A 17,791-nucleotide genomic window follows, 5' to 3' on the forward strand; every position below is an offset into this window, starting at 1 on the left:
TATGTAGGCACAGTACATATATTATGTTAGTACTCGTTTTATTTATTTCTATTTTGTAACCCTTTATGTTGTTTATTAAAATTAAGAAGTACGATATCTTGTTTTTTTATTCTTTTCTGATTTTATTTTACGTTACGTATCGTATGCGAGAAACCATAACACATACATACATTATAATAAAATGTATTGTATAGACCATTTGATGTTTAGTACATGGTTTTAATGCTTTAAAATGGCCGCTAACATATATGATACGTATTGTAAAAACTCAGGAATGCAAGATACATAACAAACAATGTCTTGGAACGGAACTCGTTCGTAAACCGAGAGTTGCCTGTACTAGGTTTAACAGAAATTCATGTTCCATGGAGAAGTATGCAGATCATGGTGTACAAAAAAGTTGCAAATACTTTATAAACACTTTACTTTGGTTACTTTAATAAATACATGTTAATACACTGAATGCTTAAATTGGGTAACTAGTAATAATAATAATAAATAAATAAATAAATGTATACTCATTTGTAATTTATTTATATATTACAATGAGAATCCATAATCTAGCACAATAGAAACAAAAGTATGCTTTATTTCCTCATGGAAACAGACTTGTTACACCTGCTGTAAAATTATTTTTCTGTGTAATATTTAAATATAGAGTTTTATATCTGTTTAATTCTTGTACAAATCTACTCCATTAATTTTATTAGATAGCATTTCTGTTTGTTATTCCTTTAAATACAAATATAGGCTAAGTATAGATGAAACTAATTATAATAGGACAAAGTCAATAGAAAATTTTTAACATAACCAAACCTAATCATGTAAACCATCATATGAGGTTTCAAGGATAAATGGTTTGCTTTTTTTCAGCCCCCAATTAGCTATTATAATTAATTTCATTGTCTCTAGCAAAGGAGCACTAGAAGTAATAATCTAATTTAACTTAGTGCAAATTGAATACACAATTTTCATATTACTGTGCAAAATAAATTATATATTAAATATAAAAATTGATGTAACAGCACTTGTAAAGTTCTACACTTAAAGAGAAAGTATGCAAGGATATTTGTTGATGTTATAAAGGCAGTATTAGGTGGATCAGAAAACTGTTAGTTTGTGGAGATACGCCAGACAATAGATTAACTAGAGCTGCAGGCAGAGATGAAAGTGATTCTTGCGTTGCTATTGGAACATGCAGCAGTCTGGAAAGCTAAATGTTGGAGATTTAAAGAACTGCTGTGGGACATCATGGAACAAGTAAATGCATGGGCTGTGTTACTGTAACTAAGAATAAGAACAAGTGGATGTATACTTGCATGTACACTAATGCTAGGAGCAAAGTAAATAAATTTCATGAATTTGAAGTACTGATTAAGTCATCAAATACAGACATTGTAGGGATATTGGAGACATAGTGTTACTCAGACATAAGAGATACAGGATTTGAACATAGAGAGTATAGTCTATATAGAAAGGACAGACAGAACAGGAGGTTGGGAGAGGTTAGTTAAGACAAGGGTGAACAGTGCAACATTCAGTTAGTTTGGTATGATATAGCACCAGGAAAATGAAAATGACAGTAGGACTGTGTTATAGGCTTAATGGCTGTGAACAAGTATATCAAAAAACTATACAGAGAAATAGAGTGGGACAGTAAATCAGAATGTCTTAAACTGAGGGATTTTAACTTTCCAGATATTGGCTGGAACATGTGGGTTAGTCACTCACAGACTAACAAGGCATTTTGAATTTATTAGATGACTGTTTTCTACAGAAAGAACAGACAGGACAGGACAGGAGGGGAGAGGGGTTATGCGCTTAGTTAAGAAGCATATTAAATCTAAGGCAGTGCCTCTATTTGATATAGTGACTAGTCCAATGTTGAGTCAGTTTGGTATGACATAAGTTGAGTCAGTTTGGCATGACTGGGAAAATGAAAATGACAGTAGGAGTTTTAGGCTTAATGACTGTGATGAGTATAACAAAAAACTATACATATAAATAGGGTGGGACAGTATATCAGAATGTCTTATAATGGGTAATTTTAATTTTTAAGATATTGACTGGAACTTGTATGTTGGTCATTCACACTCTAACAAAATTTTTGTGGATATTTTGGATGACTGTTTTCTACAGCAGCATGTTAGAGAAGTGACAGGAGGAAGCAATACTCTTGATATGATTATCATCAGTGATTCTTCATGCATTAAGAATTTGCAGGTAAAAGATCTACTGGGTGGCAGTGATCACAATGTACTGATGTGGAATTTACTTAAAGACATCAATACTGTTAAGGGTAAAGGAAAGAGATAAAATATAAAATAAAATAAAAGGGTTAAAATACATTAAGATAAAAGAGTTAAAATACAATAAAATATTTACAAAACTAATAAAATATACATTATCTTTCAAGATGACGTGCCTCTTAATCAGCGTAGTCCGTGATTGGTGTATTGCAGTATATATATTTTGGTTAAAACAGGAAAAGTCAGCTGTGCATGATCATGCATCACGAGTCTGGTGTCAATAAAGCAGAATTACATATACATGACGATTGGCAGATCTCACTGCACTGCACTGCAAAACAGTAGATTCTATAATTAGCATTAGCATTAGTACAAGCACATGATGCAAGAAAGCAAGCTTATGCAGCATCAGCCAAAAAAAAAAAAAAACCCTCCCATTTCATCCCTCTATTCGTTCCAAATGCTTGTCCATCTCAGCCTTAAATTTATTTAGGCTATCAACTTCCACAATAAAAGATGGAAGTCTGTTCCAACAATCAACACTCACTGGCTAAAGGCAAATTTCTGCACATCTATTCTACAACTGTCTTTGCTCAATTTGAATCTATGTCCCCTCAAGTTCTTAATCTGAGCAAGAGGAAGAATCCCATCAGCATTCAGCTTCCTCAACCCATTCAAGGCCTTATACACATTAATCAGATCATCTCGCAGGTACCTACTCTCGAGGCACTGCAATTTGCAAAACTTAATCCTTTCTTGGTAAGAGCAGCCCTTTGTTCCCCTCACCAATTTTGTTGCCCTTCTTTGTACTCATTCTAGCAACAACTCTACATCCTTCCTAAAATGAGTCCTCCAGGCCTGTACACAGTACTCTAGGTGTGGCCTGACCATTGCCTTGTACAACAGGATAATCATCTCCCTGTCCCTGCTAGAAAAATTCCTATATATCATTGACAAGATTCCATCACCTGCCCTGGCAGCCCGTCCGCACTGCTCAGCAAACTTCGTATTTGACTGCACATTTACCTCCAGGTCTTTTCCACTTCCCTGAGTGTAGTACCACACAGTTGGTATGTTTCTCTTGGGTTATTGCTACCCATATACAGTACTTTGCATTTGTCAATGTTAAGTTGCCACTTCTCAGCCCATTTACCCAACTTGTCTAGATCCAGTCGGAGTAGCATACTGTCTTTACTGTCGTTACCAACCATGCCAACCTTTGCATCATCTGCAAACTTGGACATTAATCCTGATATACCTTCATCAATATCATTGATGAATACACAAAACAACAATGGGCCCAGCACTGAACCCTGTGGAACCAGTGTCCATTGGTTACCAGTCTCTGTTGTCTCCCACTCAGCCATCCCTTTATCCATTGTAGCAACTTAGCCTTAGTGCCATACCTCTTCAATTTGTACAGCAATCTTCCATTTGCAATGGTATTGAAAGCTTCCCTGAAATCCAAGTATATGATATCAAAATTATTTTTGACATTCAGTTCCTTTGTGACCACATTATACTATCCAATCAAATTGGTCAGAAAAGACCCCCCCCTTTAATAAACCCATGCTGTGTCTTAACTATTACTGCAGTGATGTCTAGCTGATCCTGCAGTGCTTCTTTAACCAGTGATGCCATTATTTTCCCTGGACAGAAGTTAAACTAACAGGTCTATAGTTACTAGTGTCACCTTTTCAACCCTCCATGAAATGGTGATACGTTTACACACCTGCAGTCCATGGGGACCTACCCTGAGTCCAAGGAAGCTCTCATAATTATGGCTAAGGGTTTGCTTACTTCCTTTGCTGCCTCCTTTAATATAACTGGATGGATCCCATCCACCCCAGGTGCCATCTTGATGTTTAACTTCAACAATTTCTCCTCCACTTTGCTCTCATTTATTATGAAATCACTTAGCTCCCTGTTAGAGTTTGATAAACTTCTGGCATTCTTCACATTGAATAATTCCTCATGTGTGGATGTATATGGAAAATACTCATTCAGTTTATCAGCTATGTGAGGATGATGATCAATAGTCAACCCATCTATGTTAAGTTGTCCAAACTGATTCATCCCTTTCCTTTAGAGTTTACATAAGTAAAGAATTCTTTGCTGTTTTTCTTTGCATCCTGTGCCAAAGATTTCTCATAATCTGCCTTCGCCTGCCTAACTTCCTTTGTGACTTGATTACAGACAAGCTTATATCTTCCATAGGCTTCTGTGTCACCTGATAATTTATATGCATCCCATTCATTTTTCTTCTGTGCCACGAGCCTCATTAATTCATCTGGCATCCATTTAGGCCTGAACCTTTAACAGTATTTCTTAGTTGGAATGAAAAGCCTAGTAGCTTCCAAGATTAAGTTCCTAAAGGCTTCCCATTTAGAATTCAACGTTGGTAACTTCATCAGTTGATCCCACTGTACAGAATTTAAAAACTGTCTGAGACCTCTGTAGTCACCATTACAAAATCAAAAGCCCTTTCCTTTAGCCTTGATGGTAGTTACATCTTTAAGGAATTACCATATCAGTACATTGTGGTCACTGTCACCCAGTGGTTCCTTTATCTACAAATTCTTAATGCATGAATAATCACTGCTGATAATCAGAACAAGAGTAATACTACCTCTGGTTGCCTCTCTAACATGCTGCTGTAGAAAACAGTCATCCAATAAATCCAAAAAGTTTTTGCTAGTGTGTGAGTGACCAATCCACAATTTCTATTCAATATCTGGAAAGTTAAAATCCACCATTATAAGAAATTCTGATATACTGTACCACTCTATTTCTCTACACAATTGCTCATTATACTCATCAGATTCATTAGGCCTATAACACACACCTACTCTTATTTTTCTTTTCCCAGTGCTTATGTCACACCAGCAGACTCGGCGCCTCCGTAGCCAGGTGGGAAGGAGCAGCAGTGCATAGCACACGCTTCTTGATTAGACCTGGGTTCGAGCCCGTAACCATCAAATTTGGAGAATGCGGAAAGGTCAGGGAATGACCACCGCATATCCCGGAGCAATATGGCCTTAGTTGCTAATGCTCCTAAAAACCAAATAACAAACAAACAAACAGACTCAACATTGCATTGTCCACCAACATAAATTGGATGCACTTCCTAAGATTTTATGTGTTTCTTAACTAACAGCATAACAGCATAGTTTAACTTCTGTTCCGGGTAAAATAATGGAGTCGCTGGTTAAAGATGCATTGCAGGATCATCTAGACAAGACTGCAGAAATAATTCAGACACAGCATGGGTTTGTTAAGGGAAAGTCTTGTCTGACAAATTTGATAGGATATTATGATGTGGTTCCAAAGGAACTGGATGCAAAAAATAATTTTGATATCATATATTTGGATTTCAGGAAAGCTTTTGACACTGTTGCACATGGAAGACTATTGTACAAATTGGAGCAGAATGGTATTAAGAGTAAGTTGCTACAATGGATAAAAGGATGGTTAAGTGGGAGAAGACAGAGGGTGGTAATCAATGGGTGCTGCTCTTCTTGGACTAATGTTATTAGTGGAGTTCCACAGGGTTCTGTGTTGGGTCCACTGTTGTTTTGTATACTTATCAATGATATTGATGAAGATATATCAGGCTTAGTGTCGAAGTTTGCAGATGATACAAAGGTTGGCAGGGTTGTTAATGACAGTAATAGCAGTGTGCTACTGCAACAGGATCTAGATAATTTGGGCAGATGGGCTAAGAAGTGGCAACTGAAGTTTAACCTTGACAAATGCAAAGTACTGCATATGGGTAGAAGTAACTCCAGAGAAACGTACCAACTGTGTGGTACTACACTTAAGGTGGTAGAAAATGAAAAAGACCTGGGAGTAATTGTGCAGGCAGATATGAAGTTTTCTGAGCAATGCAGACAGGCTGCCAGGGCAGGTCATGGGGTTTTGTCAATGATATATAGTAATTTTGCTAGTAGGGAAAAGGAGGTGATTGTCCCTCTGTATAAGGCAATGGTCAGGCCACGCCTTGAGTACTGCGTACAGGTCTGGAGGCCTCATTTTAGGAAGGATGTAAATTTACTTGAGCGTGTACAGAGAAGGGCAACAAGATTGGTGAGGGGAATGAAGGGATCCTCTTATCAAGAGAGGCTTAAGTTCTGCAAATTGCAGTGGCTGGAGACTAGGCACCTGTGCGGTGATCTGATTGAGGTGTATAAGGCCTTGAATGGGTTGAGCACGCTGAATTCTGATGGGATCCTTCCACTTGTTCAGATTACCAACCTAAGGGGGCATAAATTCAAATTAAGAAAAGACAGATGTAGATTAGATGTGTGGAAATTTACCTTTAGCCAGCGGGTGGTTAATTGCTGGAACAAACTTCCATCTGTCGTTGTGGAAGTTGATAGGTTGAATAAATTTAAGGAGGAACTGGACAGGCATTTGGAGGGAATGGTGTGTTTTTTTTTTTTTTTTTGGCTGATGCTGCATAAGCTCATACATTTGCTTTCTTGCATCACATGCCACTACTACTACTACCCCTTCTATCCTTTCTGTACACATTGTAGTCCCCAAATTCCAATTCTGCACTGCTTATATCTTTGTGACACCACATCTCTGATATCCCAACAATATCTGCCTTTGATGTCTTGACTAGCACTTCAAGGCCACCAAATTTATTAACTATACTCCTAGCATTGGTGTACATGCAAGTATACATGCACCTCTTTCTACTCTTAGTTACCCTAACACAGCCCATGTATTTATTTGTTCCACTATGACTCCCAACAGTCCTGGAAATATTCATTGCCTTGCTTTCCATTTTGCTGTTCATTCTAATAAAAGCAGTGCAAGAATCACTTTTGCCTCTTCCTGCAGCCACTGTTAACCTTTTAGTCTGTGTATCCCCCCAACCTAGCAGTTTTCTGAACCACCTAACACTGCTGCTATAGCATCAGCAAATATTCTTGCACCCTTTCTATTTAAGTGTACCCCATCCCTGCAGAAGCAGTCTCTCCTGTCAACAAGCACAGAACGTTGTGATAAAAATTCTACCCATTGAGCCTTGCACAATCTCTCCAGTGCCGTAATGATCGAGAAGGCTATCATCATATACTCCCTCCTATTGTGTTTTGGGCAGAATTGCAAACACTTTCACATTCAACCCTAACTTGTGACTTTTTTTAACATTGACCTGTACTTGTTGAATAATGGGGTGCAAGTGCACTCTCCTATTGCAATTCATGATACTATTGCTGCTAGCTATGTGCAGTGTCTCAAGCTATGAGTGCTGGTGGTAATCACATGAATAGTCGGCGATTTCAATATCCCATCGGGGATCAAGATTATGCCACTCAACTAATGTTCCCTCTAAGCTCTGTGGGTGCAAGACTGTACAGCTGAAATTTTCTTTTAAAATACTGCTGGAATCACCGTCAACAGTCGCAAGGAATGCATACAAAACTGGATGATAATAACATAGAAGCTGTGGAAGGTGCGCCCTGCACCAAAAATTCTAATTTTTATAAAAAATTGTTTTAGAACAAAATAAAAATTAGTTTATATAAAATTATTTGCATGATAGTAGTTGTTTTGCTAAAATTAATAAGTTTCTTCACTTAATAATTAATTTGTTTGGTATTGCCAAATAATAATTATAATAATAATAGTTATTATTTTTAGTATTCATACGATATCAAAACGAAACACTGAAAGATAGTTAAATGTTTTGAAGAACAAAGCTTGTGCAAGATTTAAGAAGGAATGGCTTTTACAGCTCATAGAAACTGAACTACCATCTTCGCATTAAAAACAAAAAATAATAATTGGCAATATTTTTAAATATTGAGGTACTAGCAATGTTGTATGCACCATTTGTGTGGAAGTGAAAGTTTGGGGCGAATTCGGTAGTGAAAAAATATGAGAAGAATGGAAGTTAGATTAATTAAAACGGTATCTCAACCGGATAATTCTTGTAGATGCAGTTACCAAATTATACAACCAGAAGAAAGTTGGAATTTTGCGACAGTAGCATTAGATTTAATTGAGGCATATGATGCAAGAAAGCAAGCTTATACAGCATCAGCCAAAAAAAAAAAAACCTTCCCATTTCACTGATCCATTCATTCCAAATGTTTTTCTAGTTCTGCTGTAAATTTATTTAAGCTATCAACTTCCACAACAACAGATGGAAGTTTGTTTCAGCAATCAACTACCTAATAGCTAAAGGGAAACTTCCACACATCTATTCTACAACTGTCTTTCCTCAATTTTAATCTATGTCCCCTCAGATTCTTAGTCTGAGCAAGTGGAAGTATCCCGTCAGCATTGAGCCTGCTCAAACCATTCAAGGCCTTATACACCTCAATCAGATCACCTCACAGGTTGCACCTCTGTAGCCAGGTGGGAAGGAGCAGCAGTGCCTAGCATACACTTCTTGATTAGACCGGGGTTCGAGCCGATCACCACCAAATATGGAGGATGTGGAAAGGTCAGTGAATGACCACCACATATCCCGGAGCAATATGGCCTTAGTTGCTAATGCTCCTAAAAAAACAAAATAACAACAACAAACCTCACAGGTGGCACCTCCGTAGACAGGTGGGCAGGAGCAGCAGTACTTAGCACAAGCTTCTTGATTAGACCGGGGTTCGAGCCCGTGCCCACCAAATATGGAGGATGCAGAAAGGTCAGGGAATGACCACCGCACATCCCCGGAGCAATATGGCCTTAGTTGCTAATGCTCCAAATAACAAACAAAACAAACCTCACAGGTACCTAGTCTCCAGATGCTGCAACTTGCAGAACTTAAGCCTTTCTTTGTAAGCACATCCCTTTGTTCCTCTCACCAATCTTGTTGCCCTTCTCTGTACTCATTCTAGAAACTCAACATCCTTCCTAAAATGAGGCCTCCAGACCTGTATGCAGTACTCAAGGTGTGGCCTAACCGTTGCATTATACAAAGGGATAATCACCTCCTTGTCTCTGCTAGCAAAATTCCTATATACCACTGACAAAACTCCATGACCTGCTCTGGCAGCCTGTCTGCATTGCTCAGAGAACTTCATATCTGACTGCACATTTACCTCCAGGTCTTTTTCATTCTCCACCTCCCAGTTGGAGGTGGAGAATGAAACATACCACACAGTTGGTATGTTTCTCTTGGGTTACTGCTACTCATATGCAATACTTTGCATTTGTCAATGTTAAAATTTAGTTGCCACTTCTCAGCCCATCTGCTTAACTTTTCTGAGATACTGTTGCAGTAGCATACTGTCTTTAGTGTTATTAACAATCCTGCCAACCTTTGTATCATCTGCAAACTTGGACATTAAGCCTAATATACCTTCATCAATATCATTAATAAATACAAAACAACAATTGGCCCAGCTCCGGGTAATGGGGGACTCCACTAATAACATTAGTTCACGTAGAGGAGTGTCCATTTATTACCACTCTCTGAGGGCCAGTGCTATCATTAGGTCAACTAGGCAGCCTAGGGCACAGACCTCAGAGGGGCACAGTACTGATCTCAGCCTATACTTCCCTTGGAGTCTGGGGCGCTTACTTCATGATTTGTGTAGGGTGCCAGTCGCTGGTGGCTAATCTAGTGCCGACTCTGACTCTCTGCCATCTCCCACTCAACCGTCCCTTTATCCATTGCAGAAACTTTCCCTTAATGCCATACTGCTCCAATTTGTACAGCAGCCTTCCATGTGCAACAGTATCAAAAGCTTTCCTGAAATCCAAGTATATGATATCAAAATTATTTTTTGTATCAGACTCTTTTGGAGTTTCAGTTAACATCAGACATGTCAATTGAAACTCCAAATGAGCGTGAAGCAAGAGTCGAACAAGATGCGTGAAAGAAGTCTGAATCTAATATGGTCAAGGTACTGATTGATAACATTATCTTAGCAATTAAAATTAATGCTTCAATGCATTCCGTGCTAGAAATTCACCAGTAAATATACCAGAGAGTTGGCGCAGCAAGAACTATGCATTTGAATTTGTTGAGTGTAGCAGCTTTGCACTGCAGAAACAAATAATGGAAGAACTGCGGAAATCTACTTTCCATACATTAATTGCTGATGAAAGTACAGACATTTCTGTAGAGAAAATGTTAATTTTGTATTTTAAGTTTCGACCAGAAAATTAAACTTCCTGTAGGACTGTGTTTGCAGGTATTTTGAAACTAACTACATGTGACAGTATAACTATTGTTGAAGCAATAAGAGCATATTATATCAAGAACAGTCTTGATCTTTAAAAGATGGTAATGTTTACATCAGATGGAGCACATGTTATGCTTGGAAAGCATAATGATGTGGCAGCAATTCTTCAACGAGAAATAAAGCATTTGTCTGAACAACACTGTGTTGTCCACAGAGAAGACCTGGGATTAGACAGCATATGGAAAAAAGTGTCAATCATGCAGGATATAGAAACACTGTTACGAACAGTATATACAATGTTCAGTAGGTTGTTTATTAAAAAAGGAAAGCTGGAAGAATTAGCAAATGTCACAGAATGTGATGTTTTGTCATTTTGACCACTAAATGAAGTGAGATAGCTGTCAAGACATTTTGGTGTAACTGCTTTAATGAGAAATTATGTAATTTTAATCCAGTTTAATCCAGTATTGTAAAGAGCAAGTTAATGAATGTAATGATCCAACCAGTAACTACTCCCTGACGATTTTGACCAATCCGCAATATCGAGTAGCATTAACTGTTCTTAACAATGTTTTAGGAGATCTGGCATCTCTCTGTAAATTCCTTCAGAAAAGTTGTTCGAATACAATTGAAGCACTGAAGTATTCAAAAGCAAAAATTAACAAGATAAGGTGACAATATCTTGTCCATACTGTTTATTGGAGTTACAAAGTAAAAGATTTGCTTTCACGTATAAGTTCTGACTCGATACGATGCCTATTATTCTATTCATTAAATGTGTTTAATCACTTGGATAATAGATTTCCTGATGATGAGTTAAGAGAATGGCAAGCTTTTAACCCAATTGCTATGACCAATGCAACCAATTTTGAATTTGGAGAAGAGAATGTTAAACAACTAATAAAAAATTACTCAGATACCATTACAATAATCGAAAGCATTGCCACAATAATATCGCAACAGTACTGTGATTTGAAATTTGTCATTTCTGAGAAGGTTAAGAGTGGTTCGATTAAGTTGTTCACTAATATTTGAACTACATGCTCAGAAACTAAGAATTTGACTAACTGTCAATTCTTGTTAACATCTGTGGAACATTTCAAGTTTCTAGTGCTGAATGTGGATTCAGTGTCATGAATTCCATCAAATGTAAATCTAGAAACAGACTGGAAGTTGAATGTTTGGATGATCTGATGATGATTAAGACATCTTTTATCTGGTTGCGAAATTAATCTAGACGGTGTTTATAGTCAATGGAATTCTAATAAGGACAGACAAGAAAAAGTTCTCGAAACGTGAAATAATTTTCTTTGTTGTGCTGATTTTTATTGTACCATTCAATTAATAAATAAAATACAAAATATGAAGTTTTTCAATTTTCATTGTAAATATTCTTATATATACAGTGGATTCCGGTTAATCGGGGCAGCTGTTTATTTGGGGAAAATCTTAAAAAAACAGAACCCAATCGAGAAAATAGCCAGGGTTTACTTCGCTTAAATGGGACAACATGCCATTTAATCAGGGCAGGAGACTGCAGCACTGGAGATTACCCTACAATTGTCTCCGACTGTACCACATGGTTTGGTTGGATTTCTGGAGGTCACAACCATAAAACAATTAGCAGTCACCTGTTTATTGGGCGTTTCTGTTAGTGCAATCTATCATAAATGGATAGTAAACTCGATCTTATTGAATTTGCAATAATACCGACAGCTGGAATTCTATGGGTTAATTTGGTGAAATGTGTTTACACTTCCATGGAATCTTCAATCATATAAAAAAATTAATTTTCAGACTCTTTTCTTTATTCCTATTTTTAAAGCTTCATAACTTGTTACTCCGTTCTCACTTGCGCTTATCGTGCATGCTACTTGCAATTTGTGTGTGCTGTGTTCTTTGTTATTGATTGCTTATCTTTTTACTGTTTTAAATTTTAACCCCCACCCACAAATGTCAGTGAACAGAAATGTCAACTAGTTAGTATGTACGTATTACAGTACGTATTAATTATTCCGATTATCACGTATATTCCTCTGATTTTCATGTATCATTTAATTTTTTAATTGGTAAGGTAATAAAGGGAAAATTTGTGCTTAATATATTTTTACTTTTATAACCTGTGAATAATATTCCTCCTATTTTCGCTAATTAGAATCGCTATTTAATAGAATTAAAATTCAATTCACAAATGTGATCACAATGACTTGCGCTTCCTACACATTGTATAGTGAATGGTACTTTACTATGGTGAGTCCATTGTAACGTGATTTGATTGTACAGTGAACCAATTGTAAAGCAGGGGTTCGTTGTATTTTTAACTATTTACGTGAAACTTCGGATAATTGGGGCAACTGCTTAATCGGGCCAAAATGCACTAGTCCTGATGTGTCCCAAATAACCGGAATCGACTGTATTACTTAAGAAACTATGATGGTAGTGTGGGAGGCATCATTTGCTCTGTATCTCATATTGTGCTCTTCCTTCACAAGTTGCCATGATATTGCACTACCTCAAATAAGTAACGCTTCACTGAAGAGAAGACTATTGTTACTTATTCTCAGTGAGTACCACCACCCAGTCAGCACCATTTCAAAGCTATTTGTATATGTGTGGGATAATAATTCTACTATCCACTTGTCCCTATTAGACTTAGAAAAGCAAAAAAGTGGAGTGAAAGTTATAGTAAGAGTGGAAGAAGAAAAGGTCTAGAAGAATGAAAGGGACAGTAACTCACTTCCCCAGTAGAGAAGACTGTTGTTACCTATTCTCGGAAACTCTCTGAATATCAGGCTCCCCCTGACGGCATTGTTTCAAAACTGTTGGCCTATCATCAGTGGGTGGGCCCTGGTATTGCAGACATGACAACCCAGTTGTGAAGATAATCACACAATATGAGAGATGCCAAAAGGTGTATATAATAATATTTAAAAATAACTACATGCACAAGGCATAATACGTTGAGAGTAAGAGTTTAATATCTATATAATGTCAGTGTAAATACACCATAGATAACTCTTAAGAAACTACGATGGTAGTGTGGGAGGCATCATTTACTCTGTATCTTATATTGTGCTCTTCCTTCACAACAAGTTGCCATGATATTGCACTATCTCGAATAAGTAACGCTTCACTGATAGAGAAGACTATTGTTACTTATTCTCAGTGAGCACCACCACCCCGACGGCACCGTTTCAAAGCTGTTGGCCTATCATAGGTATGATAGATAATATGAGATACAGAACAAATGATGCCTCGCTGTTAGATTTTGAGAAACATCTGGCCCTCTCCTCTTTGAATAACTCCTCATATGTGAATGTAGATGCAGAATACTCATTTAGTTTGGCAGCTATCTGAGAATGATTATCTACAGTAAAATCATTGATATCATGTGTACCAATCTGATTCATCCCCTTCCTTTTATAGTTTATATAAATAAAGAAGTCTTTGCTGTTTTTCTTTGCATCCATTGCCAAAGATTTCTCATCTGCCTTCATTTGCGTAACCTCCTTTATCTTCCTCCACTGTCATATAAATTATCAGGTGACACAGACTAGCTTATATATACCATAGACTTCTGTGTCGCCTGATAATTTATATGCATCCCATGCATTTTTCTTCTCTGACACATGCCTCATTAGTTCATCTGACATCCATTTGGGTCTAAACCTAGAACAATATTTCTTAGTTGGAACAAAAAGCATAGTAGCTTCCAAAATTTCTTTCTCGAATGCCTCCCATTTAGAATTTGCTGTTGGCAACATCATCATTCATTTTAATGCACTAAACACTGACTCCAACAAAATAAAACAAAGCTTTAATATAAAATAAATCTGTACAATAAAATATAAACTGAGGTTAAAATAAAATACAATAAAAGTGTAGTTAAAAGCACCAAAAAGATCAAAACCACTATACAACAATAGCTTTTGGTGGCAGCAGCTGCCTTCATCAGCTGAAATGGTTACAGGTTATCCAAACAATATATATATATATATTGTTGGGATAACCTGTATGATATTGCTGGGAGGTGTGTATATATATATACACACCTCCCAGCAACATCATCAGTTGATCCCATTCTATAGAACTTAAAAAATCTCTGAGACCACTGTAGTCACCTCTATGAAAGCAAAAACCCTTCCATTTACCCCTCACGGTAGTTAAACCTTTAATAAAATCCCTGTGATCACTGCCACCTAGTGGTTCCTTTATCTGTAAATTCTTAATGCATGAATAATCACTGCTGATGTGATTTGCTCCCTCTGGTTGCCTCTCTAACATGCTGCTGTAGAAAACAATCATCCAATAAATCCACAAAAGCCTTGCTAGTGTGTGAGTGACCAACCACAAGTTCCAGTCAATATCTGGGAAGTTAAAATTCCCCATTATAAGACACTGATTTACTGGCCCACTCTATTTCTCTGTATAATTGTTCATTGTTACTCATCAGAGTCATTAGGTTATAGTGTTTCCTGTGAATATCTTTTTCAGAGAATGGTCTTCACTTTTCTTATCAGCTTCCTACTCAATGCGCCATAAAAAATCAAATCAAATCAAATCAAGCTTCTTACTTCTGTTAGCCCATTGGTACTGAGTTAGTTGGCCTATCTTTACTCTTAACTCTTCTATCTTCTGTTGTAGCCTTCTTTTACAAGCTGGCGATTCCATGTTTCTGTGTTTTCTTTTCTGTTAGTCTCTGTTGTAATACATGTCACTGTATATTAGGAAGCACTTTCAGTTGGTTGGGCTTAGTAGTCTTGCCTTTCCCTTGTGATAGCCATATTGTAGTCATATGGGGGATAGCAACACTTCCTCCACTGTCTTCTTTGGGAAACTGACTCCAACTTTAAGAACCAACCCCTCTGCCTAAAGTAATTGCTCCCAATTACTTTAGGCAGAGGGGTTGCACCAAGCCAGATTGACTTGGTGCATTATAGCCTTAGATGCTAATGTGCCATAAAATCCTAAAACAACCAACTAACCAGCAACACCAGATGGTGCCACTCTCGCCTCAGCCATCGCTTTGACCTTGTGGAAGGTAGGTCCGATGAAGAGTCGTTCGCTTTTTTTTTTTTTTTTTTTGAAGCAGGATTCATTAGGTCCATCACATTGGTGGTCTGCTGTTGTAACCACTGGGCTAGTCACATCCTTTTTCCTTGTTATTATTATGTGCTCATAGATTATAATTAGGTGAACTCATTCATGTCAAAGGTTGTAATTAATTATCTTCCTGGTATCTTTCTTTCTTTTAACTGTATAATGCCATTAAGCTCTTTATTAATTTTTTAACTGCTTTTTCCCCATTTAATTTCAGTTTTTCCAGCTGGTATACTTCAAGCACCATTTTATGACATGAAATATCCAAAGTAAGTCTGAAATATTGCACAAACTCATTTTTTTGTACTCACATAAAAAAATAATTTATATATAAAGCTGCATATAAATCATACTGAAATTAAAAATTGTTTTTCATAAAATAACTTGGTTGCTTAGACTTAAAGGATATCAACTATCCAATTTAAGCTACTGCAAAATTTTATTCAGTTGTAGTTATGTTAAAATATCAGTGGGGTCCTTTTTCATTTCTGAATTTTTTGAAATTCCATAAATTATTAGCACTTTCAGGTAAAAATATTACATATATTATAGTATATCATCTAGTTTCATATCAAGAGCCGTTACTCTCTTGAACAATCACCATGGTCAAATAGGATTATCAAGATAATATTCTCTGACAGTTTTCTATATTGAGAATATTTTCAGGATGTGGCTAAACTTCATACTGTAAAAATTGAAGTGCACATTCATTTTGTGTGTAGATTCTGTAGAGGAAATTTAGCAGCTGTAGCTGAAGAATGCTGTTGGTGATTTCCAGATTGAAGACATCTATATAAATTTCAACCTAGCTGAATAGCCAAAAAAATGCTGAAATTAAAAAAGAGTTCTTTAATATCTAGAAAGAGGAGTAGAAACATCTGATAAAGAATGAATAGAATTAACTGCAGATATAAAATAGTAAGTCAGGAATTCACAATGACATTTACAGAAATAGTTTAGTAAAATCTGAAAGAAGGGCTAACCTAATGATAATGGTATATGGCCATTATTAGATGTGGATCTTTAGCATAAAGCCAGCCACAAATGGACATGGAGAGAACATAATAGAAAGGAGAAAACATAACTGACTGTTATGATTATAGAAAAAGATTTTAAATGACAAGTTGAAGAGTTACATAGATTTTAGATTGGTAGTGACCATCATTTTATTTTAAATGTGTCATAAATGAAAATTAGTAGCAAAAGTAAGAGATACAAAAAATTTTAAATAGACAAAAGTCAGCTCTCAGAATTGTCAGCAATTGTTGAATAAAAAACTTTTGTGCTGAAATGTTAAATAACATTCCTGATGCTGACATAAACGTTATATGAAGAACAGCAAAAATTTAAGAGAACTTTAGTGTAATCTTCAAAAAGTTAGAAGCGGTTAATGAGCCAGTATGTGAAAAAAAAACTAAAGAAAAACTTGGAAAGATTTTAGATAACAAAATGTCAGGAAGGTGGAAAAATGTTTTAGCATCAAGTTAAAAATCTCAGAACAGGAGTTAAAAAACCACAGCTAAGATAATAAAAAAGGATAGAGCTGAAGTTAAAATAGAAGAGAAGGATATTTTAGAAATATGGAATGAATATTTTGGTTGAGATTTTTTCAATGATGGAGTTGAAAATATTTACTGAAGAAGAAGAAAAAATTGAAGTGAGGAAAATTTTGAATACCAGTTTTGATTTTTGAGATAGAAAAGGAATTAAAAAATATCAAGCATGGAAAGACAGCAAGTGCCAATGCAATTAAACATGAAATGCTAAACTGTGGAGGGAAAATAGTGTCAATGAATTACATGTTATGTAGTTCCATGACACTATTACATAGCATTGTCTAGAAGTCATATTCTGAAGGACAAGTTCCGAAGATTAGACAGTGATATTACTTGTAATAAGGGAAATTAAGCTGACTGTAGAAATTGAGGGCAATATCACTCCTTAGTGCACTAGGTAAAATCTGTGTAAATATCTTAAATATTGTTGCATATAAAAGTACTGAACTGTTTTTATCTTGGGTAGGAACAGTCATTTGTAAGACCAAACAAGGAATGCCGTAATCAAATACTCACACAAAGGCAAAATAGAACTGGAACTTGTATTTAGAATTTATTTACCCCAAAAAAACATATGACCCCGTACCTAGAGATCTGCTCTTTCAAGTTTTAGAAAAATATGGTATCAGGATAATCTTTTACAGAAAAAAAAATTTATATAAAAATTGAAAATCTGCAATGAGGATTACAGGATGCATTGGAAAATGGTTTAGAGTTAAACTTGAAGTGAGAAAAGGCTGTA

General features: G+C 36.3%; 1 protein-coding gene across 1 annotated transcript in view; it reads left to right on the plus strand.

The window, feature by feature from the left end:
* The window catches only part of Nep3 (M13 family metallopeptidase neprilysin 3), a 353,718-nt gene that overhangs the window by 266,382 nt on the left and 69,545 nt on the right, over positions 1-17,791 (plus strand). Inside the window, exon 13 of the mRNA XM_090387832.1 lies at positions 15,711-15,762. Coding sequence (XP_090243958.1) covers positions 15,711-15,762 — 52 coding nt within the window. The remainder of the gene's footprint in view (positions 1-15,710; positions 15,763-17,791) is intronic.

The sequence above is a fragment of the Mastigoproctus giganteus genome, chromosome 13 (assembly GCF_048544385.1).
Source record: "Mastigoproctus giganteus isolate SK-2022 chromosome 13, ASM4854438v1, whole genome shotgun sequence".
NCBI classification, from domain to species: domain Eukaryota; kingdom Metazoa; phylum Arthropoda; class Arachnida; order Uropygi; family Thelyphonidae; genus Mastigoproctus; species Mastigoproctus giganteus.